The 25,267-nt window shown below is 38.2% G+C and overlaps 1 protein-coding gene across 2 annotated transcripts in view; it reads left to right on the top strand.

Annotated features, from left to right (window-relative positions):
* Nucleotides 1-5,606: 5,606 nt before the first annotated feature.
* The window catches only part of smad3a (SMAD family member 3a), a 39,409-nt gene continuing 19,748 nt past the window's right edge, over nt 5,607-25,267 (top strand). For both annotated transcript variants that reach the window (XR_013820721.1, XM_079867880.1), the window contains exon 1: nt 5,607-6,067. Coding sequence is in view for 1 of the 2 variants with exons in the window: in XM_079867880.1 (XP_079724006.1) it covers nt 5,865-6,067 (203 nt within the window). In the remaining variant the exon portion in view is untranslated. The remainder of the gene's footprint in view (nt 6,068-25,267) is intronic.

The following is a 25,267-nucleotide window of genomic DNA, read 5'->3' as shown; positions in this document are numbered from 1 at the left end:
CAACTGGAGATTCACCCGTTGTAAAACGCAAAAGACCTGCATGGTGACTGACAGCCGCACATTCTCCTCAAAACATTGGATTCATCCGCGCTGTGCCATGCCGAGGCACAACCATAGGGGCACAACCCACGTAAAGTTGATAATTCCGCGAATAACTGCAATTGCAGATTTCGAACAGAGATGGCGACAAAGAGGAAAAACGGACTGAAAATACAAAATATAATTTCTTTTATTTGATGTAAGGTAAAGTAATGCTTATTTAGCCAGGGAAATGTGACAATGTTAAGTGTAACTTGGACATGAAGATACATTTGATTTATTTCATCCTCATTTCAGAACACCTCTGCATGCTACTGATATATATATATATATATATATATATATATATATATATATATATATATATATATATATATATATATATATATATATATATATCAGTTTGTTGTCAACCAGCAAGAAAGCAGGTACCATGTTTCACAAGTTAACAACTTTAAGCTGGATTTTCCAGTTTGAATCAAAAATACATTTTGAGTATCAACTTCAATAGAACATCTTCACCACCAGGTGGCGCTGACATGCTTGTGTGAATCCTAAAAGAACAGCTGGCTCTATACCATCTGTCCAATTAAGTATACATTTTGTAGGACCAGCTGAGTTGTTGAAAAAAACAATTGTGTGACAAGCTAAAAATAAAGACTTTTAATTGTAGTGTAGCGTCCCCCAAGATAAACAAATTAGATGATCTTCAACTAACCCAAATGAAAGGCCAAGATGACACTGGATATTTTAGTCATCGCTTGCTGATCCATATCATTCTACCCTCAGTGTTTCCAACACACAGTTGGCTATTCGCTCTGACTCATGGGTGCTAAGACCAGTATGCATCACACTCAGCACAATAGAGTCAGATCTCCAGCCTTGTACACGCATCAGCACGTGAATCATGGTAATCCTCACATGGGTGTGTAGTACTTTGGGCCCATATCATCCACAAAATATATGCCCTCCATGCTGGGTCTGCACTCTTTTAGTCCCTGTTACTCATAAAAAAACAGAAACATACACACGGTGAGTCACTGTTGGTTTTGCAACACAGCACACTCCTTCAATAATAAAAAATCCAGAGCATAAGATTATGTAACGCCGGAGTGTGGGCTGGTGTTGACTGAGTGGTGGTGAACAGATTTATCACAGCCCTCTGAGCTTATCAGCGACATGAGTGACTACAGCATGCAAAATAATTCAGCTGATCATATGTTTAGGGTTTTCTTGTTTATCTTTTTATTCCAGTGATGAATTCAGAACAGCATTTCCTCATTGTTTACATGCAATACGATGGAAAAGCTTTATTTTAATATGCAAGAGGTGTTGATAGGCTGTTGCAGACAATCAGGTAACATAATTATATATAGTTTGGGTATTTATGGGTATTTAGCTGTATTTGTGCTTTGGAGCAATAATGAATACATCACTTTAAATTCTTACAGTTGAAAGCAGCATGATGAGTCTGAGTTTGACCTTCCCCACCTTTAGCACTAAATACATTTTTAATAAAAAAGTGACCTTCATTCTTGTGCAGTGCACAGGGACTATGTATCAAAATATGTGTCTACGGAGAATGGGGCGTTTATGGCAGTAACTGAAAAGTGACTTCTGCCTGAGGAGGTGTATGTGTGTGTTTGCACATGCCTGTTGTTCTGTTTTGAATGTGGACAGATTGATGGATTTTAAAGGGCAAAAACTTTTTTTATTGTGCTCTGCTGCCTGCAATCTTTATGCTGTCGTGGTGTGACTGCTCTCAACATAACATATTTAAGTCTGCTATAAAACTTGCCTTAATCAGGTACACTCATAAACACGCACACACACGCACATTTACTTAACTAAAAGCAATGCAAATGGCTAAACTAAACATAAACCTTTTTGCCTTTTTATAATTAAAACAAAACAAAAATGAATACACTGTTATTTAAAGGTTTTGCGTACGTTTTTTTTTGTGTGTGTGTGAAGGAAATTACAGTAATACTTGATTTAGCCATGACACATTAAATTGAACCAGCCTGGACCAACATGGAATTCATGATGGTTTATGCTGGATTTTTTTCAGCAGGGATGCTATCATAAACATGAATGTGTGCATGCTTACCCTTCAAACAAACATGCATATATCCAGACACATGCGTTGGAATAAGAGCGCAAAAATCTAAACACGGATGGATGCATGTAAACACACAGATACTGCCACACACAAACACTGCTACTCAGAGCTCTTGGCAGAAATGTTTGTTTATCTCTCCGCACCTGCCACTCACAACTTGAACATACTGGCGCAAAGTCATCACGTCAGAACTGTTTTCCAAAATGATTTCTTTCCAGATGTCTCCTTCAGCAGTAGACTTACTCATAAAATTATCTCGTGAGAACACTGAGTAAATACAACACAGCAAAACGCACATGTATACAGTAATATAATACTGCACTAAACTTCATCAGATAGTCTGAGAATGATGCTGTCGTCCTACTGAGATGCTCTACTGCTGTTTTCAGTTCTGCTCTGAGTGTGCAGATGAAGCTGAAATCATTCTCCCACCTGTCCTTTATCATTGGTTCCAGTATTGTGTTAAACACTGTTGATTAGACATAAGCTTCATCTTATCACTCTAACACATGTCCTCCACTGGGACATAGTTCAGCCCTCCTCAGACCCTCTTTACCACCTTGTTGCTCCCCAGGGTCTCTTGAGTCAAAGTATGCACAATACCCTCATCAGCCATCAGATTGTATAAGGCCATTACTCATTCACGCTGCCTTGCCTTTTGTGTGAGGCAATTCTTCAGACAAACACATGCACGCACACACACAGACACATATATCCCCAAATCCCCCCACTTCGCTCTTCTAGATCCCATCTGCCCCCTGCCCCCACACATCCTAAACTACAAGCCCCCTAGGCCCTGGACTTCATCCCTTCCTATACTCCTAAACCAGCTGTCCGGGAGCTGAATCCCCTGAGGGAATAAACAGGTGCTGAGCTTGTGCATGGCCACTGCAGTCAAGCTGCACATTTTAACACTCGCAGCCTCCATCCTGCCACACGCTTTCACACATATGACAAACACACACACACGTTTAGCTATCTAACTGAGAATATACCATACAGACCTTTGTAACCATGCAAAAGTTTAGGGTCAGTAAGAATTTTGTATATTTTTGAAAGTAGTCTCTGCTCACCAAACGTTGCAGTTATTTGATAAAAGTAAAGACAGTAATGTTGTGAAATATTATTAAAGTTTAAATGTAATTTTTGCTGTAATTATTTTCATGATCCTTCTGAAATTATTCTAATATGCTAATTTGGTGCTCAAAAACATTTATTATTATTATTATCAATGTTGAAAAAAGTGCTGCTTAATATTTTTGTGGAAATTGTGGATTCTTCAGGATTATTTGATGAATACAAAAGTTCAGAACAACAACATTTATTTTTGACTTTATTGTCACTTTTAATCAATTTAATGAGTCCTTTGCTGAATAAAAATGTTGAATGGCAGTGTTTAGATGTACATTTTTTCATATTTAGGCAGCTTTTGACAATGCATCCCTAAAGTAGGCCCTACTACGTAAACTCATACACAAACATGTTAAAGTTTCCTAAATATAAATTTTTGAAAACCTGAAAATGACATTTCAACCAATATTCATGTTCATCATAGTGAATTTATATGCAAGATGCAGAAACTACACTGCAGTTTTTTATCTTCTGTATTCCTGAGGTGTGTCATGCTGTGCACAGAATCTTGTTATACATTTTTGAGTATATATTGACCATAACCGTGTGGGAGGACAAGAAGAAAGCAAATGCTATGAAAAAATATACATCAGATGTTCTTTAAAATAGATAAAAGGAAGAAGCAGTGCCACGCTGAGCTGAGGTTCAGGCTGGGTATTTTTAGCACAGCTGTAGTGAACTGTTTTAAACGTGTACCAAGGGTTGCCATACACAAATTTAACTAAATGTGTGTGGCCAGGGTTTAATGACCTCCAATGTAAAACTCTTCGGTTTGAAGCTGTTTTAAAACATTCATGAAAATTGCCTTGATGTTTTATCATTACATCTGAGAAAATCGAGAAAATTGGCATAAAACTGCACACGTCTTACTTATTGCTTCTTTCGTGTGTAATGTCTTGTGTAGAGGGACAAAAAACTAATGCTCAGTCTGATAAGGATAAATCAAATCTGACTAGTGCAGTCCCTTGTGTTTGCATTTTGAATGTAACAGCTGGCCCTTGGTTGCACACGCTTCTTTTCGACACTTCTGACCTAAACTCCCACTGGCATATGTTCATGTGTGTGTATGTGTGTGTGTTTCAAGACGATGGCCAGTGATGATGACATAAAAACAAACACAAACAAAAACAAAAACCATTCAGGTTAAAAAGTTAGTGTAAAAACAAAAATCAAGACAACATAAATAATCATGATAAAATATCATCACAAGTCCACAGAAGAACTAAAAAGTGGATCATGTAAATTTTTATCTCCTCTATATATTAGCTAACCGTTTACACGATAAAGTGCAGTACAATCTCCTCAATCTTCTATCCCCCCAAAATAAGCAGTTTGTTAAGACTTGTTTATGTGCTGCTAATGAGTCTTGTACAATGTTAGTGTGTATACGGGTTTACTACTTTAGGGGTGTGTATGATTGCATTTTGTTGTCATGCTGAGGCAAGACATCCTCATACTCAGCAATATTCACTCCCTCACTAAAAAAAGCAGCCAATGCCCAGTATCAGATGAATTAAACCCTGTATAGGCCTACTCAGTTTGGTGGGACAACCCACTCACAGACAGTCCTATGGTGAGAGAAAGAGTGGGGGTGGGAGAGGTAAAGGAAAAGGGAATGTCACTCTTTTCTCTCTTGAGAAATAAACTGTGCTTTTACTGTGAATGATAAGTAAGGTCTTGTATAAATTGTTTCCTGTGTGTCACTGTCTAATAGTGGTTATTGGGCGGGTTTTATGAGCGTTTACAATAGCACAAGAGGAAGGGAGCAATAAAACTGCTCAGTAGGACTGTTCCAAATGTATGACATTGCGCCTAAGTCTATGGCATATTGTCTTTATGTTTGTAAGGGAGTATTGTGGCCATGTGATGTCAACATGCCGCCCTCATGGACTATACCAGAAAAAAATAAAGAAACTTTATTAAGATACGCTTGATTAAGATGATATGACTGAACTCCTCCTCTCATGTGATTCTACATCATTTTAAACATATTTCCAAACGTACTAACTGCTTTAGGGGTAAAACTTTTTAATGAGGAAAAAATCACTGAGTGCACCTTTAAATGCAGACGCAATGAATACATTACAGAGAGCCGCACTACACAGCACAGCGGATGACTTTAAACTTGAGTAAACCTCATTTTTTTGAACGGTGCACAAAAAACGTAGGCTATATTACAAACAGACGAGGTAATTAATTATTTCATTAAATATATCTGTTTTATTTCTCTTCCAAGTTCCAACCTGTCCAGACGGGATGGAGGGGACTATTTTCCTGCGCGGAGTGATATGAATGGCCTCGCAGTTATTGGTGTGTGTGTGGACTCAGCGCGCTATGCCTGATGATCTCGAGAGAGACGGATAGACGGAGCTGAGCTGAGCGCTGAACTTGAGACCGTGTCTCAGTCACGCCTCAAGTCCCTCTCACTTTTCTCCATATTATTATCAAGCTATAAGCAGTTTATTTTGATTTACCGCCTTCGGATTACACTGAAGATTAAAAAGTATCCCGAATTTCTCTCCCGAGTTGCGTGAGAGACTGCGCAATAGAGGAACGTTGAATTCAATTCAACATGTCAATTTTACCGTTTACTCCGCCGATTGTGAAGAGGTTGCTGGGCTGGAAGAAGGGAGAGCAGAACGGACAGGAGGAGAAATGGTGTGAAAAGGCCGTCAAGAGTCTGGTGAAGAAGCTGAAGAAGACGGGACAGCTGGACGAGCTGGAGAAAGCCATCACAACTCAGAATGTCAACACCAAGTGTATCACCATACCTCGGTGAGTGCTGTTAAAAACATCCTCGACTTTACTGAGGGGAAACATCGGGTTGTGGTGAAGTGGGGCTGTTTTACTGTCGTGATTTTTGCCGAGCCAGCCCAGATAGTCTCAAACTGAAGCTATAACACATTCAAACAGCACAGTAAAGTTTAAAGAAAGCAGTTTTGGAATCGACTGTGTGTTTTCCTACATAGATCGTAAACAGCATCTCTAACTATGAGTGAGTGCAGCAGCTCGTATCTGTTTATATTATCAAATTCCGACACTCCTGTTGATTTATTATGACTTCATACTCTTCTTGGTTTTCATAAACCCACATTTGCCTTGCCTGGGGTTGTCATTTACTCTCTGATGAGGTTATATAACCCGACCTTAATCTGGGGAGCGCTGGCTGACTGTAACTGCTGTGTCTGGCTAAACGGCGTGTATGTTATCCCGTGCTTATATTTTGGATGGCGGATATATTTGGCGCAGGACGTTCAGCTCTTTTATTCTTCATAAGTGTGTGTGCATCGATGGATTTAGGATGGACGTTGTGGTCTGAAGTTGTTTTTTCTTAGTTTTGCAACGACTGGTTAATCTTGTTATGTCACAGTCCGATGCTGGCCAACTGCTCACAGAACTTGAGGGTTGCCTACAAGCCCCTCCACTCAGCAGATCTTCAGTCTCTGCACTTCAGGACAGAGAATCATGGCATTTGCACTGCTTCTGTTATCTTGTGTTTTGTTGATGTATACAAACATTGTGCGAATTAAGGACCTATTTAGAGAGGTCACCAAAGAGTTTTTGTAAATTATGCTTTTTTGTTGTTGCTGTAAGACATTTTCTTATTGATGAACTTGGTTTGGATAGTACATAAAGGTTATTTATTTATGTAATATCCATATGGTAAGTTCTTTTAAACAGGTATATTTGTTTTCAAGTATTGTGTTTATACAGATTGATCAGAAGGTCAGCTAGAAGTTCACTTGAATTTTTTGATAGACTAATATATAGCCTAGGCTACAGGTCAGACCAATCGATCAGATGGTAGATTTGAGGTGTTACTATGCATGCTTGGCCAATTTACAGTAGTGTCGTCTTCCCTTGTTTTTTTTGCCAAATCTGCTGACAGCCTTGTCCTTGGGAAAGTAAATCTTGTATAAAATAATCATTTATGTCATTTAAATAATGTTGTGTCCATCTAGGCTAATTTGCTTGTCTTTTAAATTAAATTATGTCAATTCACGACCGTTAGAAAGATTAATACTTCAATTCAGAAAGGATGCATTAAATTGATCAATAGTGACATTTATAATATTATATTTAATTTGGTCTATTTCAAATAAATGTGGTTCCTTTGAACTTTCTATTCATCAAAGAATCCTAAAAAAAAGTTTCCACAAAAAGGTTAGGCTATGCGGCACAACTGTTTTCAACTGATAATAATAAGAAATGTTTCTTGAGCATCAAATCAGCATAGCCTATTAGAATGATTTCTAAAGGGTCATGTGACACTGAAGACTGGAGTAATGATGCTGAAAATTCAGCTTTGCCATCACAGGAATAAATCACATGTTTTATTGTGTTTTTGATCAAATAAATGATTATTGCTGAGCATAATATATCATGTCAACATCAGTCTATATCAACAACATTATATTGGCCAGTGGTTATCATGCTCTGTACATATTGTATCCATCCTGATGAAGTAAAAATAAAGTATTTATTGCGCTCCCCTACTTTAAAGAATTCCCAGAGTAAAGGTTTGCTAATAGGCATAATAGGCAATAGATGAATCAAACAATCAAAAAAGTTGAACCAAAAACTTAACCAAGAGAAAGATGCATAATATGAGTCTGAGAAAGTAATTAATTGCTTATTAAATGCCGGACCGCAGTGTCTGTTGTCTCTTTCACATGGAGAGAGTAGGTAAAACAGAAAAGTTCTTGTGATGTGCCAATGTCACATTAACCCTTGTGTTATGTTGCGGGTCAATTTGACCCGTTTAGATTTTCTAGTTGTTGGAAATACTGGTTAGCCTATGTTTTTTTTCTTGATATTTTGTGACTTTTTCTCATTTATCATCATGAACATGCATGCAAAGTTTCAACATGCTGGTGTTTTTTTACATATACAAACAAAATTACTGTTCCTTTCGTGATGTTCGCGGGTCAATTTGATCCGCATATTTTAACGCTCTAAGGCAACTGTACGGACCCAAAATAATAACATTTCTTGGTTATATTTTGTTATTTTATTTTTTTACTACCTTATGAAGCTAAAAAAATTGGTTTTCCACACTTATTTCAATACAGAAAAATATTTTGTCAGCCACAGATGGTAAAAATTACCTATCATTTATTTTTTCAAGCTACCTGAAATAATATTAAACCTTTTTTTTTTTCTTGATATTTTGTGACTTTTTCACATTTATCATCATGAACATGCATGCAAAGTTTCAACATGCTGGTGTTTTTTTTTTACATATACAAACAAAATTACTATTACGTTTGTGATGTTCGCAGGTCAATTTGACCATCATAGGCAGCTATTCAAAAGCAACTGTACAGACACAAAATAAAAACATTTATTTTATGTATGTCAGGGCATCAACTCCAGTTCTAAAGTGTAAGTGTATCTAAAAGTGCTCTAACCCAAACCAAACACAATTGAAAAAGCTAAATCATGGTGTTCAGAATTAATTGCAAATTACAAATGAAAATTTTTGACAGACACAGATAGTAAAATAAGCTCTCATTTATATATTCAAGATATCTGAAATATATTGAGACTTCGACATAGACAGCAGGAAAAATTAGCTCAGATTAATTGATTAATTGTTCAGTTATGATGTTCTAAGCAAAAAAAAAAAAAAAAAGTTAAAAAAAATGTATATGCAAATATATATAAATATAACGTATATTCAAATTTTAAGTAGTTTTAAAAAATGGTTAAAAAACATTTTCATTAAATCATATCTTAAGATATATATTTTTTGGAATATTTGACAAATGTTGATATTAAAAGTTTACAGTTTGAACCTGAATCTTTGTTGTTTTTCATCGTGTGATTTTTGAGGAATTGTATTGAATCCAATGCTGGTCAATTTGACCCGGACCATAAGGGGAGTACACAGAATTCCAACATAACACGAGGGTTAAGCGATGCTCTAATTATTTTTCATCTGCATGATGGAAATTTAGGCTACAACCTAGTCAGTCAAATTGACAGATAATGATTATTTGTATTGTATTCTGATCGTATTACCAGTGAACATTTTGTAAATTAGTTTGGATTTTAATTCGACAAGGTTACTGAGAGTAAACTATAGTTAAATCAATTTACACACACTAAAATACTGTAAAGGTAAAGACTACAAAATCTCACCTCTCTGTAATCCTCAGTCTTATAGCCGTTGCTGCCTGTAACCGGACGAGTTTCTACAGAATAGCTATGCTGTAGAACCTCATAAGAGAGTTTATTCATGAGCTATATGCAAAGTCATTGTCTTGACACATTTGGGTTGCTTGACTAAATTTAATATATTTGCTAAATTGGGTTGGCCTACGGAATTGAATTAAAGAAGACACTTTGAAGGAGTTTGTAACCTTATAGTCACAACATTTACATTTACAGTCCCTAGAGATTTACTTTCCAAATTTGAAGTTTGCATAATTTTGTGGTGTTACAGGGCCGAGCAACTGCGGTCCAAGCCTGCAGCGCTGTTGTATTGGTTGTTGTTTCCAAACAACAGATCACTCAGTGAAAGCAGGGCTCCCAGCCAGAGATCGGGCTGAGTCACCCCAGAGGGAGAGTGAGTTTGAGCCTGCATGTGGCTTTGTGGTGTGACCCACTGGTGCTTCTCTGGTAGAGCTTGGTGGTGACAGAAACCATAACAAGTGAGGACTGCAACTATTGGGATGTGAGTACGGGTTCTTGTGTAACTCAGATTGACTGGGTTTGGGTCGGTTAACTGCATAAAAACAGTTTTAGCTTAGACTTCAGTCAGTTTTTTTCCTTGTTGTTAGAGTAGTGTAACCTGAATCAACACAGTATCCAGTCCAAGGCTCTATTCTTGGCTAGATCTGTAGACGGTAGCCTTCACATCTGAGATACAACACTCTGCCTCACCCTGCTGGAGGATCCAGATTCCTCAGACACACTCCACTCACCTCAGGCCACACAATCCTGTCTTGCCCTCACACGCAGCTCATGCTGGAAACCTGTCCCGGCCTGCTGGAGATCCAGAGAAAGACTGATAAAGAGATAGAATTGAGTGGAAAAGGACATCGAGTTCAAAAGAAGCAGCAGAAAGAGGAGATGGAAGACAGATTGAAATTGTCCCAAGACAGGATACGAAAAACATAATTATACCATAGTCGCACTTCCTTCGCCTGCCATACACCTGTCGAAGCCCTATCGGAGTCTCCACATAGACTTCCTGAGAGGATGTCTGTTCCACAGCTTGTCTGTGGTCTGAGATTCCTGCTATATCTCAACCCCGCAGTCTTTGTTTGCTTTTGCACTTTTCGCACAATGACTTCAAAGGCATCTGAACTGTGAATTAAATCTGTGGTCCATTGTGTGGGCGTATTCAACTGAATTCTCAAACAAGTCGCCTATCAGCTTAGAAATTGTATGTGCCCTGCCACGCCGATAGTTTATTGTTGGCATTTAAGACTGAAAGTGTCTGTGCCTTGAAGAGATGTCTGGCTTTAAGTCTGACATCCTGAAACTTTATACAGTATACAGTGATTCAAAGGCGCTTTTGATAAAACGTGGAGATTGGATGTCATTGGCTTGTAATTGATGTGCCGAGGGTTGTTTTGTTTCAGCCAGTGTAATGCCTTCAAAGCGCCGCTCGTCTGAGGGAAGTGAATCTGTCTGATGATTCAGAGTAATTGTGTGGCAGCTGATAGAAAGAGAGTGAAAGACAGCATGACAGAATTTCACAAGCCTTTGAAGTGATGGCTGAAACGAACAGTAAAGACACTATGTGACAAGCACCGCTGGCCACAAACTTGTCATAGTCTTTTAACAGTTTTGTCTAAAGCACCTTACTGTGCACTTATTACTGTGACTGTCCGGTCCTGCAGTTAGGTGTAATAGTGATGATTCATTGGGGGATGTAAAACTAAATTTTGTTGTGTTGTTTAGTTTTGGGTTGACTGAACAAATAAGTACACTGTTAGACATTTTATCGTATTTTTGCGGTAACTTACTGGCAGCACTATTGCCAGTAAGTTACTGTAAGTTCCCCTTTACAGTAGCTTACTGTAAATGTGTTATACGGTATGATGCCCTTACCGCAATTTCATTTTACAGTAAGATGCCCTTACCGCAATTTCATTTTACAGTATGATGCCCTTACCGCAATTAAATTTTACAGTAAGATGCCCTTACCACAATTTCATTTTACAGTAGTACGCCCATTTTACACTATTTTATTATTTATATTTTACATGAATGCTATTGAATTTAATAAATTCCAAAAAAGCAACTTGAGTCCATGTACATCAGCATATTCTTTATTCACTCTCACAATCAATTACATCCATTTTAATTATTTATTGTGATGCAACATTAGGCAAGGCAGTTTTATTCATATAGCACATGTCATACACTTTGGCAATTAAAAGTGCTTTACACAGTAAGGAATTAAAATAATCACAAAATAAAAGCAAGGAAAATTAATGTGCCCCATTATGGATTTCTGAAAATGACCTTTCATGTAGTGTGTAACAGCTCTAAGGCCTCGTTTACAAGTGAAATGTAACCCAATTCAGATTTTTTGCTCATATGTGACACAGATTGGATGTGTTCTATGCCAGTGTAAACAGGAAAAAAACACATGCATTTCAGATATTTCGAGATCGGTTTCAGGCCTCATTCATATGTGAAAATAAATCAGACATAAATCGGATATGTGCCAATGCGACTGTCATGTAAACAAACAGGCTGATCGGATTTTCTGAGACATTAGGCTACTTCTCCGCGGTTTAATGACGAGCAACCCCGATGCGCGTCTGCAAAGGGACGGATGGCCTGTCGAAACGTTGTGTCGTCGTAGGAGAGGAATGTGAACAAACGTTGACACAACATATCAAAGGTTGGCTTGCTCATCCTAAAATTTCGGACCCACTGCTTCTCGTTAATGCTCGCCACAATATGCTCCCACCAGTCCTGAGATCTCTCTCGCACACAATAACTGAAGCATATGCGCAAACCCTTGAAACTAACCCTTTAAATACTATGCTAATCAGTTTGTGGGCCACGATTATCTATAACTTTGTCTATTAATGCAGTGTATCACTGAGAAACGTCCTGCTTGAGTCGTCCTTATGATGGAGGTTCGGGTTGAATAACTAGTTCTTCCAGAGTTTCATTATTGGACTCGCGTTCGGATTGATATGGTAAAATCGATGTCATTGTTCGTTACTGTGTTTAGTTTACGGTTTAGGAAGCCTCAGGACAGCTGATGTTGTTATGGCAATGGGTGTTTTTGTTTAAGACACACGCACCAGCGTCCAATCAATTTTTGTTCCGACGCGACGCCTGTGACGTTTTCGCTGCTTGGGGAATATGAAACCATAGCAACGCCCATATAAAAATTCTCGCCGCCGAGTTTCCATTGGCTGCTGCCCCGCATTTTGACGCTTTACGCTCATGGCGTTTTAAAAACGCAGCGCTCCCATTGAAAACAATTGTTATTAAAAGCCTATTAGATTTTATTATTTATTTTATTATTTATTTGTAAGCAAAGTTTATATATATAAAGTTTATATTAATTTAAAATAAAATAAAAATACATTTATATCATTTATATTGCCTGTATGGGAACCAGTTGTGAATTTATATATATATATATATATATATATATATATATTTTGTTATTGGAGAAAATGCTAATATAAAAATTACTCTGGTCTCTCACTAAGAACTAATTTTAAATCCTTCCATCCACGTGTTTTTATTTATTTATTTATTTTATTTAACTTTTAAACATCCAGTGTTTGCATAGCTTAAAAATGAGAATGCAGATTCATGATTTTCATCTGCAGAACAAGATGGGTGGAAAAAATATAAAACATTATCATATGATATTTTAATATGCCTAAAACATAAATACAATATGCATATACAAACTTAAAAAAAATCTGTCTTCTTCATTTACAGTAGCACTACTGCTTTTGCGTAAACAGTAAAGTACTGTAAATTCCATATACAGTAAGTTACTGTAAATTTCATAAAAAATACCCATAATGCAGTGCATATTACAGTAGTTAACCGTAAATAATATAAGTGGTATTTTACTGGGCTTTTTTGCAGTAAGTAACTGTAAAATTGCGGCAAAGTCTAACAGTGTAGTCTAATGTGCCTCAAGGAAAACCTGAGGCCCATTAGGCTGGTTTTGGGTTCACCTGATCCTGGTCGAATGTTTCATAGGGTGCAGAGTGCAACTGAATGTAACAGAAGACCGGACACACTTTTTAAAAATGTGGACAATTTTTACCTTCTCTGTGTCTTAAAAACACAACGCTCATGGTGGTTCTCTGAGACGCAGAATGCAATGGCCAAAGATGTCTGTCTGAATGTGTATGGCTATAGCGGCAGTGCTCAAATAGCATTCATGCAGCTCAAACAGTATAACGTCACGTGGTGCTAGCAATGCCATGGTCATGGTTTTGTCTCCCAGGACATGCATGAACTGATAAAATGTATACCTTAAATGCACACCTTAAAGTCCCCATGAAATCAAAATGGAAGTTTTTTGGCTTTTAGTGTGAATATGTTAGCCCTAAGGTTATCTATAAGCTAGTGTGCTCCAAAACAACATCAAAATTCGCATTTAAAAGATATTAGCATTCAAAACGCACTGTCTCTCACTTCTGCTAATATGGATTAACGATTTTGATGACTTTATTCTGCACTTTAGCTTCTCATCAGATTTTCTGTCCAATCACATGCTCTCTAGAATTTGAAGCGTATAAATAGACGCTGAAGCTGCAGCGGAAATCAGTCACTTGTTCACACATTTCATATCTTCTATTATATGGTGAATGGTGATAGTGCACTAAAGGATAGGGAACAATTCAGACAGTGTAGTTATGCTTTCCATTGGGGCGAATGAAGTCTGATTTTGCGTAACCGCCACAGCGCACACACAGTCTGCTCCGGTCCAGAGACACGATAGCACAGAGTGGATTATATGCACAAGTCGACGCATAACAGAAAACGTATCGGGCCCATTCAAATTCTAAACAGAATGCTATATTTTAAAGCGATGGAGGAGATCAGAAGGAGAAACAGTTAAACAGACTCGGCATTAGAATTTTTTACCATGGAAATAACAAAAGCACAATGCGTTAACGCACCACTGCAAAAAAAATATATATAAAGAAGAATCTATTTTCTTCTATCTATATAGAATCTAGAGAGTCAACTCTCTAATTGATGGTCAACTAGTTGTCTAACAACCAACTAGTCAACCATTGTAACCCATCCCTACTGTCAGCGCTCTATAGCACCGCTGCTAAAAATATAAAAATTACACACTACTGTTCAACAGTTTGGGTTTAGTTTGTGAAAATACTTTTAATTAGCAAGAATGCATTAAATTGATCAAAAATAACAGTAAAAGACATTATAGGGGCCCTAGAATGTGTTGAAATAATATTTTAATTTTGGCTCTGATATCTACATAGAGAGTATGTGGCTTATTTAAGGGCATTTAAAATGTCCAGATATGGTTTTACAGGTCCATTTTCAACCCTAGAAATTGGCCCTAGAATGAAATGGTCTGTTTTTACCTTATTTGGAAGGGTCATGAATAGTAATGAGGAGTTCTGCTCTGATTGGCTGTTTCACTGCGGGCTCATTACAGTAGCTCAGAGTGACAGCAGCAAACAGGTCCCTGATGTCCAGCGTGACAATGGAGAGATTAGGCGTTCAACTGTACATCAGAGTCCAGCACGGGTCCGATTTTGTAAATCCGCACCAGCACGTACCCGCAGTGCTTCAAACCGCATCCGACCCGTTTTCCGACAGCAGCAATAATTAAAATCCGTACCCGACCCGACCCGCTTAAAACAGAACCGACACCCGACCCGCACCCGAAATAAAATAAGTTTAGCCAATCACATTATAGACACAATTACAAAAATTTTTATTGCCAGGTCATACAGAAGTTATTACACGACAATTAACACAAGGGCAACTTCAGCCGAAGCTGTAAAAAGGCCGGTACATGAAGAACATGGCTAACGTTACCACAAAACTGAGTAGCCTTATCACATTTTACCAATCGAACAGACGCGGCTACAACAATATCTGCCACGCAATTTCATCTAGCCTACATCTGACAATTTTGGGTTCAAACACGCCTTGCACACCACACATACTTAACAGTGTTAAATTTGAAAAATACTGTTCGATAGAACTGCTTTCTTACCACAGTTATCTGCGTGCTTCCTCGGGGATGAAGTTCCACATCTGCGGCTATCAAACACGAAAAATGCATGCAGCAAATAAGCCTTTCACAATATTTTCTTCAGATAACTCCAAATTTCTCCCACACACTGGACTAGATTTTTGATGACGTATTGTCGACAACTTTACAATCTCGACTAGCTATTCTTTTCTTCAACTCCTCAGCATCCATCTCGACGACTGCAAGCAGATCGCGCGCGCGCGCGGTTATGATGCATTTTTAAAAGTGAAAGTAGCCTAGGTAACGTTATAGATTCCTGGGAGGGCGCAGTTCCGCCTGGCATTGAACATGGGCTGGCATATGCAAATTTTTGTAGGCGTACATATTAATGATGCCGACTGTTGCCATGTACTGAACTCTTGTTATTTAACTATGCCAAGATAAATTCAATTTCAAATTCTAGGGCACCTTTAATAATGATTCGATAGATTTCTGTTTCAAATAAATGCTGTTTAGATGCTTTAGAACTTTTAATTAATTAATTAATTAATCCAGAATGTATTTTACTGGTGTTTGGTCGTTATGGAAATGATCCGGCTGCGTCTGTGTTCTTTAATTTGCGAGTCGTCAGTAGGTCGCACAGAACTTTCCCATCGGCGCTGTTTTGGAATTGCGTTCTCACGCTAATTTGCCCTGTTTAGTAAATCTGGACCTTAATATTTTTCTGTTTCGGGTCCTGATTAGGAGACGACTAGCACATAAACTGTAGTGCTGTGCTGCTTATATTTATCTTATATTTCCCATGCCCAAAATAAAGTGTCTGTGGATGAGAGAATAAAGTGAGGACTGATGGGATGTAGTTTAGCACGAGAGGCGAGCTAACTGACAAGATGTAATGTAAAAGTGTTTGGTAGGGCTGGGTATTGACACAAATTTCACGATTTGATTCAATTTTGATTCTCAAGCTTGCGATTCAATTCGATATCGATTATTTTGGATATCAGGTAGGCTACAGCACATGACAGATTTTCTCAAAGGAAAATAATCTCTCAACTAATCTGTAAAGTATACATGGGAGTCAGTTGGTACTACTTTACTAATATTGAAGGTTAAAATGAACTGATTTGTATACAATAAATACACTCAAGGATGCTTTATAATAATAAAGTTATAATACTAACTTTACAATTACAATTATTATAGTTATATTTCTACTCCAATTAGTTATATAAAATCTAAAACATATAAATGAGGGCTGTCATAAAAAAAACTTGACGGATTTATTCAAACATGCATTAAATATTGAAGAATATAAAAAATTATAATGAATATGTAATGTGGTGCATATATTTAGCAAAATGCTCCTCTAGAATTAATTTTTCTAGCTGACTAATGAGTTATGGTCACTGAATATGGTTTTGTGATGTTGTGTGATGTGATGTTACGTGACATATTGTTTACAAGCTGTTTCATTGACGTATTTCCACGGTTGAAACACTGATTGAGCAGTTACATAAGACATACGGATTTCGGTAAGTTGTACTCTATCTTTTAACATACCTTCAGATGTTAATTCATGTTTGTTTTGCACTGTAACTGGTCTGGTATTAAAGGTCCCGTATTATGCCCCTTTTCACAAGATGTAAAAATAAGTCTTTGATGTCTCCAGAGTGTGTATGTGAAGTTTCAGCTCAAAATACCCAACAGATCATTTTTTACAGCATGTTTAAATTGTCATTTTTTGGGGCTCAGAAAAACGCGCTTTTAAAACGCACGTTTTAGTGTGTGCCCTTTAAATGCAAATAAGCTTCTGCTGCACGACACAGGGGGCGGAGCCTCACGAGCTCACGCTCAGTCTCTCAGGACAATTTCACCTCACGGAATGATGATAATATCAGAAACTCTCAGTAATGGTGTTCATTTCGAGTCGGACAATAATGCCTACAGAGTCAGAGTGCTGTATAGAGATGAAACAGGTATAGTTTAGTAGTTTAATTATGGTTATTATAACGTATTTGTCATCTGCTTGTATGTATCCATTATTTATTAATAGCCTACAAGTCTGCTGTCTGAATGATGATCAAACATATACTGATGAGTTTAATAAAGTTTATTGTACATCACACAAAAGATGAAGCGTCAGTTTTTCTTCAGAAAATCACCGTAAGAACTGAGTAAACACAGTAAGTTATAAGAAGTGCGCAAGTACATAAACGAATTTCGGTAGAGTTGAGGGAGCATTTCTGTGGGCGGAGGTTAGTCAAAAAACTGTTCCAGGGCTTGAATTTCATTTTGGAAAATGGGGGGGGAAATCCCCCCTTAGGTGATTCTTATTGGGGGGGGGGGGATTTTTAATTTGAGGGGGAGTTTAGAATTTTTTTTTTTAAATCATATTTATCTCGCCTAAATGTATGCTCACTCATTGCATTTTTACAATGGGGTAATTTTGTTCTTAAGAATTTACACAACTCAAGGAAGCTTGATTTCAATCTTTGAATTAAATTGAAAAAAGTAGCACAAATAAATACAATAGAATAAAGATACCAATAAAGAGAAATAAAGAGAAAAGTTTTTGCTTAGGTCTAACACTAGTATTCAGAAATACTACAGAGACTGAATAAAGTAATGAAATGTAAAATAACACTGGGTAGTATTTTAGTCCTGACTAAATTAAATACATAGGCTATTAATCCTGATTCCTTAAAATGAAAGCTATATTTTGTTGTTTTGACAACCAAATTAATGACAGACATATGGCTGCTGTCCCTTTAAGAGAGAGTGCACGGATCCTGTTTTCATTATACGGTCACGTGCGATTTATGCTTATTTAAGACATAACCCACTGTGTTTTTAGAGGATACTCACCAAGACCGAAATTGACATAATTTTCGCATTTTTTTTACTGTTAAAGCGATATAATCCACGAAAAATAACTTTTGTTGCCCGCGAGCTGTTTGTGAGGCGGCTTTACTCTATGTATGTGTGCAGAAAAAAACAACTCTCAGACAGCGCGCAAGTACCGAAGAGTTTAAAATCGCGTAAATGTTTAAACTGGTAAGACTTAAAAAGACGTGCAAATGGTAAACTTTAGTTACTCGTCATGATGCAGTGCTGGCCCGATTATGCAAGTGACAATTCCGTCTATCCCGACTCCCAAAACGCTCGAGTGTGTATTAACGCCGCCTGCAGCACGCTTAACGTTTGCCTTGTGCAACCCATTTTGAGAGACGAGAGATAGAAGACGCAGCGCCGCTGAATCACTCACGCTGTTTGTGAAATTGCATCTCGCAGACAGTTTTAAAATGACTGATTTGATTTTATAATATTTGTGGATTAATTTACTAATACAACCTGCTAAAGTGAATCAATGTTAGCGGGAATTTCCCGCATTATAAATGGGAGATCTGCGGGAATGATTACAATTATGCACAATACCCGCAATCCCGCGCCGAAATTCAAGCCCTGCTGTTCTAATGACGTCATTAAAGAAGGAAGTAGAGGGATGTAGTCCAAACGGGCCGTTCGATGTAGGCGACTTCTGTTAAATAAAATATCTCACTTGGCATTGAACTTTGAGCTTTATAATTTTACAGATATTATTTATGCTCTAACAGCAACATTACACACTAACTAAAGTTTGAAACATGGGATCACGAAGAACGGGACCTTTAAAGCTGAGGAGATGATCAGTTTACGTGCGCTCCTGTCACGCCACATTAAACAGCGGCAAAACAGTTAATTAAATGGACAGAATTTGAAATCTGAGACTTTGTTTCATATCAAAAGTAACAATGCACAGAGCTTATTGTGATTTATTGGATGGGAGGTGCGCTACAATGTTCCTGTTCATTCATCAACTGAAAACAGGATAGACCAATCGATTCTTCGGATTTAAAGTGTCATGAAACCCCCCCCCTGTTTTAACCATAGACTGTAAAAAAAGATGGACGACGCCCCTTCGCTCTCTTCCATTGATGAGAACTGAAGCCGCCAGTGTCCCGATATGGCGCTGACATATTGGAACTTGAGTCTGCGCAGTAGCGATTTCGGGACCAGACCTGCGCAGTAGTGAGCAGGAAGTAAAGCTGCGAAATCAACGCTCCGCCCTCACTCTCGCCGAATGCACTCAGGGAGAGTGGATTCTGCACACTTTTTTAAAAATTGATTTCAGTACGACAAGAGGCTTGTTAAAATAAAGTAAATACAATCTCCTCAGTCCTCCGAAGATCCCGAAAAAAACGTCCGTTGGTGCTTCAGTGACTACTTCGCTCAGAGAACCTTTCAATCAGCTCTGTCAATCATGACGTTACACCACCGCATCACGTAACTAACTAAAAACCAACTTATTTTTGAAACAGACACTTAAACTTACATCGGCATGATAAAACGACAGCAAATGAAAGACCATCTTGGAAAAAAGATATTTGAAGTGTAATTTAATTGTTTAGTTGGTCTCACGACCCGTTGCATAACATAGGGAGGCGGGGCTTATGACCTATACTAGGACCAGTCACCGGGGGGCGATCGAGACGTTTTGGCTTCACTTTTCAGGGCTTGTGCGGCACGCTTGGTTTTAACCCGGTCGTTCACACCTCAGAGCTGAAAAAGTCTCAAAAAGTGGGCGTGTAAAGCTGTGGAAAAGTGGGAGTGTAGAGGGTGGGAAGAGGGGAGACAACAACCAATAAAACACAGACCTGCAACACACTCATTATACAGACACATGAATATTAATATATAATCACAGAGGGGGAAAAACTCAAAAAACAGAGTTGAGGGCACCTTGATGTATTTTAAAAATATAATCCTTATATGACATCAAACTCCCAAGAATGAGGGAGAAACGCGGAAGAACATTTAAAAGGTCTAATAATATTTTCATTACATTTACGAGCACTACAGTCTCTGAAAAAACGACACACGTCAGTTTAACACAAAACGAATAAAGGCATAATAACTTTTTGTTCATTCTTCTTTGAATTCTTGGTCTATTGAATTGTCTTCTGTGGATGGATGTATCATAATCATTTATCGTATTCATGATCAGATTTATGGCTGTATCATTGTCCTTATTTGGACAATATATTTCATTTGAAGAAGACATGATTAAATATGTGTGCATACACGGTGCTGGTTCATGTTTAGAGCACTAGAGTATATGAAATATGTCCATAAAAACTTGAAACAGGCTCGCTGCAGTCCGTATATGATCTATGTTCCACGTTGCGAGTATTGTTAAACTCATCGCGGCATTCCATGCAGAAACCACTGTCATGCACGTTCTGCTTGTTGTTAATCATATTTCCCATGTATTTGCAGTCAAACTCCAGCTCTAAATGCATCGCGGGGGAAATGCTAAGTGCACTTTTGTGTTACTGAGGAAATATAAAATTACGACACATGGCTGAAGGACAACAACACAGCAGAACAGGCAGAGAGGTGAATGAACAGCGCTGAACCGGTCTTTCTTGACATTTGAATTCTCCACTGTAATGCAATCTCCTTCTCATGCATATTACGGCGCAGTGATTGCATTGAAACGAGCTCTTTCTCACAAAAGCATTCAGAACCGGCTGACGTCAGCTCGTTCGTCCAGCCCCTACTTGGAGCCCCGGCAGCCAATCACCACTCTGGATCTTGCCGGTATTACACATTGACGTCAGAATTCGTGACGTTGCTCCGACTTTGCTTTTCAAACCGAAAGATTGCTCTAAAAAATGCAAAAATAACTAATTTTCACTTATGAATGAGTACCTTTAGTGTTTAGTAAAAGATTAGTTGTGCTTATCTTTTCATTATGAATAATAATGTACCCACCAGTCAAGCAATTGCTGGCCCCGAATTGGTGCTAATACCGCACAGGCGTTTATAACAGTGCATGTCCACTGGCACAGAGCGAGCGTTTTCAGTTCATTCCAGTATTGTGTTGTCACACGTCGATTAACCGGTGGGAAAATTTCCTCACCGTCACATCCCTACTATTTAACCTCGCTAATTGTTGGAAGACTAATCGACTAGCGTGACCCCCTCGCCACCCCAGTTCCTGAATCTCCCAAGAACCTTTCAGTTTCCAGACCAGATGTTTAATGCAGCACCTCTAACTTGAGCGGTTTAGAAACTGAATGCTGTTACCTTTTCTGTGTAAAATATATCCCTGTCTGTGTGCATGAAAGTTGTGTTCATATTTGTGTCCTGTTTGACTGATAGTGTGTCTGTAGGTGCTTGTGGATTTCCTGAGCGTGTTATAAAGGTTGTAACACCCAAGTGACGGAGAAGGCCAAGTGTGCCAAGTCTGACTGTGGTTGTGGTGGAGATTAGCGACACAGTTTGTTGTCTGTGAGTTTGTGTACAGTAAGTGTTTGGGTGTCTCTGTGTTCTGGAAGTGTGTGCATTCATTGTGTATTGTATGTGTACACACACACTGCTGTTGTGTCTAAGAAAGTCTGTGCATTGAGAGCAGGTATTTGAGCGTTAGTGTCGTGTGCGTCTTCTCCTGTGTGGGGGTTTTCGAGGCGGGGTTAGTCAGGCTTCAGGAATGCTCTGTCTGCCCAGGGGAGGGCGTGGGCCGCTTCTGGGTTTGTGGCTCCTGCCGGGGTTGAAGGTTTAGAAAAGCTCTGTGCCGCCTCCATATCTGCTGGAATAATAGACACTCTGTACAGCAGACAACAAGACTGCTTTGTGCCACTCTGTCATCACTAACCCTACCGCTGACCCTCAGACTGCTTCTGACCATCCTGAGAAAATAACCGTCCTTCAGTTGTGAACTCTCCGTGTGTTTGTGTGTTCTTTAGAAGAGTACCAGTGTAGACTTTGCGCAGGATGTTTTGAAGTTTGTCTGAGAGTTTTGAGAGACTTGCTTTAAAGTCTGCTATGAATGTACACTGACACTGATCCAAGTTAATCGCTGTAGTCTTTAATTTTAACACTGTTTTATCTGAGGTGGCTCGGTAGTATTGCAGCCAGGTACACTGAAAAATCTTGTCTATGTTATGTTATGTAATGTTATGTTCAGGGGTAAAAGTGTCCTCCTGTATACGACTACTAAAGCTTAAAAAGTATACTTCGGTTTTGACACAAACGCATACAGCTGAATGCATAGTAGGGCTGGGTAATTAAACAATATCATATCGAGATTGTAATTAAAATTTATGCCGATAACGATGATAAGCTCTAGACATTCTTACTCGATATAGATTAATCTAACAGCCTATCACACAGCAGAAATAAACACGACAACAGCCAGTCAATGCATGTCGCTAATAAGTGACTTCTGCGTGTGTCTGTGTGAAAGAATGGTGCTGTTTTGTCGGATACACAAACTCACACACTGCTCTAGAGCTAAAAAATTATGACAGAAATATATCACTACTGTATACTAAAATGTACTTCTCAAAGTAATAATGTCAGGAATATCATTCAACCAAGATGTTTTTTCATCCATGTTTTAAATGTATGTATACAGTTCTGTTGTGCAGCATCTTGTTTGACAAAAAAAAAAAAAAAAAAAAGCAGTTTTGTTGTAAATTAATTGTTATATTTTCATTTGAAAAAATATTTCAATGTTTCATATTTTCATTTGATTAAATTTTTGTTCATATCAATTTTATTCAATCATAAAACACAGGGGGAAAAAAGAAGAAAAAAAAGGATTTCATTCCCTAAATTAAAAGGTAGCTACTCTGTGGATTTTAATTGTGAACAAACAAGTTTTCATGAGTACATTCATTCTCAAGATCTAACAAATAGGCCTATGTGTAAAGCATATCCTTCCTTAATGGTAAAAGAATATTGTGGTTGGTGCCCCTGATGAAATTGCTCTTCATATCCTCTTGGATTGTCCTCAAATACAGTTATTTTGGGATGAATTGACATTCATTAGAAGATTATTAGTTAAAACATTTCAAAATGCATGAACTTTGTCATTGAGGATTTCTATAAAATATTGTGCAAAAATCTCGTCTCGTTCTCCTGAACCCAATCTCGTGTCTCGTCTCGTGAGATAAGTATCTCGTCACACCCCTAATAATAATAATATTGTGGTTATTATTCACCCCTAATGCATAGCCTTTCAAAGTTTACAATACAATAATTGATGTGCGTGAACACAGGTGGTCGACACATGCACCAAAATACTATAAAATCTTATCCTTGTCTGCACTATTTCTCACACCGTCCACACTGGAAACAGCAAAGCGATTGTTGCAAATCCATTTGTCCTTCGTGTCAGACATCAAAAATAGAACGGGGCATCAGTTTACTGTCGGGGATTTGTCATGTCGCATTGCACTTCTGCATCCAGTGTAGACAGTATCACTGATTATAACCGGTTTTATTGTCTTTTGTCGCGTCACGTTGCGGGGTACAGAGTATATGCGGTACTCTGGCTGTGTGCATAAAGTATGTGCATACTATTTACATTGTGCACTGTATGCATAACCTAGCGTGTGTAAAACTGAAGTGTACATTGGACTTTACAAAGCTAGTTTTATTCTGCATCTCGGATTACTGTGCCGCTCATGACAATGTGAACAATGTTTTGTTGGATCTTTTTTCAAAGTCATCTTCCCTGTTTTCTATGACACAACTCATGATGTATCTAACCTGCTTTAGCTATGTGTTTTCAGCATGAGTCTGCTCTCATTACAATTTTGAAAAGGTGTGATGGGAGGATGTGAAGAAGGGGGTGGGCACAGCAACTGTCTGGTGTTGGCTATCAGTCTTGTTCAGATCCTAGTTCTGACAGGATCGTAAGTAAAACCATGCAAAAAAATATTTGCAGAAATGTACATAAATGGTCATAAATGTACACCAGTCTGTCGTTTCACCTGAGGATTGAGTTCAGACATTTTGATGAAAGGTTACAAAGTCAAAAAATGAAAACAAAAAGGAAACATATGCATGGATTAATTTTTCACAATAAGATCAATAACATGCTTTTAGAAATTTTCATTCAATGCCAACTTTAGCCTGGCTAACGTCAGACCTAGTCTCATTGAGACGTGGTCTGGGAACCACATGTTCATTTTCTCGTATTTGAGGCGTGGTTTACGAATGCCCAGAGCTGTTTATTGGGTGCTACGAATGTCTATCAAATGCTCCTGTACGTAGCTCATAGCCAATCGTTTCAATTATACCAGATGACGTATGTAGAGCGACAGAAATTCGACGAGGAAGAAGACGATGGGTCAGAGATTTATGTGTACATGATGGCGTTCAGCGACTATTGCCGTTTGTGCAAGACAAACATGAGGGTAGAAGGTATGTATAGATATAAACAAACTGCTTCGGTGTGTCGCATAGACGTCGTCATCGTCTTGCTGCTCCCTCCCCGTTCTGTGATTGGTCCCCTCGCTGAGGCGAAAATCTGGTCCATGGAATCCAGGCTGCCTAGCAGCGTGAATAAAATCGCGCTGCGTGCAAGGCAGCATGGGGAAACCCAGGCTATGCCAACTTCAGAATATTGCATGAAATCTACTCTGAATTCTACAGAATGCTATGCTATGGAACCTGAGGTTCAGTGATGTGTATGTTTGACATTGTGGTGTTCATCACACAGCATGTTTTAGGTTTATCAAGGTATAAAACAAGATTTTGAATGATAAAAAAAAGATACATTTCCAAATACTTTTTTTAGCAGGTACATTGTCACTTGCAGCAGCATCATATACAGGCCAGTCTATTGAAATAATACTTATAAAATATACAATGCATGGCAGTCACTGACCATTTTTTCAGGAAGCGATCTGTATCTGTGTGTAATTTGATTAGCCCATTTTACATTCTTTTTACAT

This window comes from Squalius cephalus (assembly GCF_949319135.1).
Source record: "Squalius cephalus genome assembly, chromosome: 3".
Taxonomy (NCBI): Eukaryota; Metazoa; Chordata; class Actinopteri; order Cypriniformes; family Leuciscidae; genus Squalius; species Squalius cephalus.
This window is presented reverse-complemented; position numbering and strand designations above follow the sequence as displayed.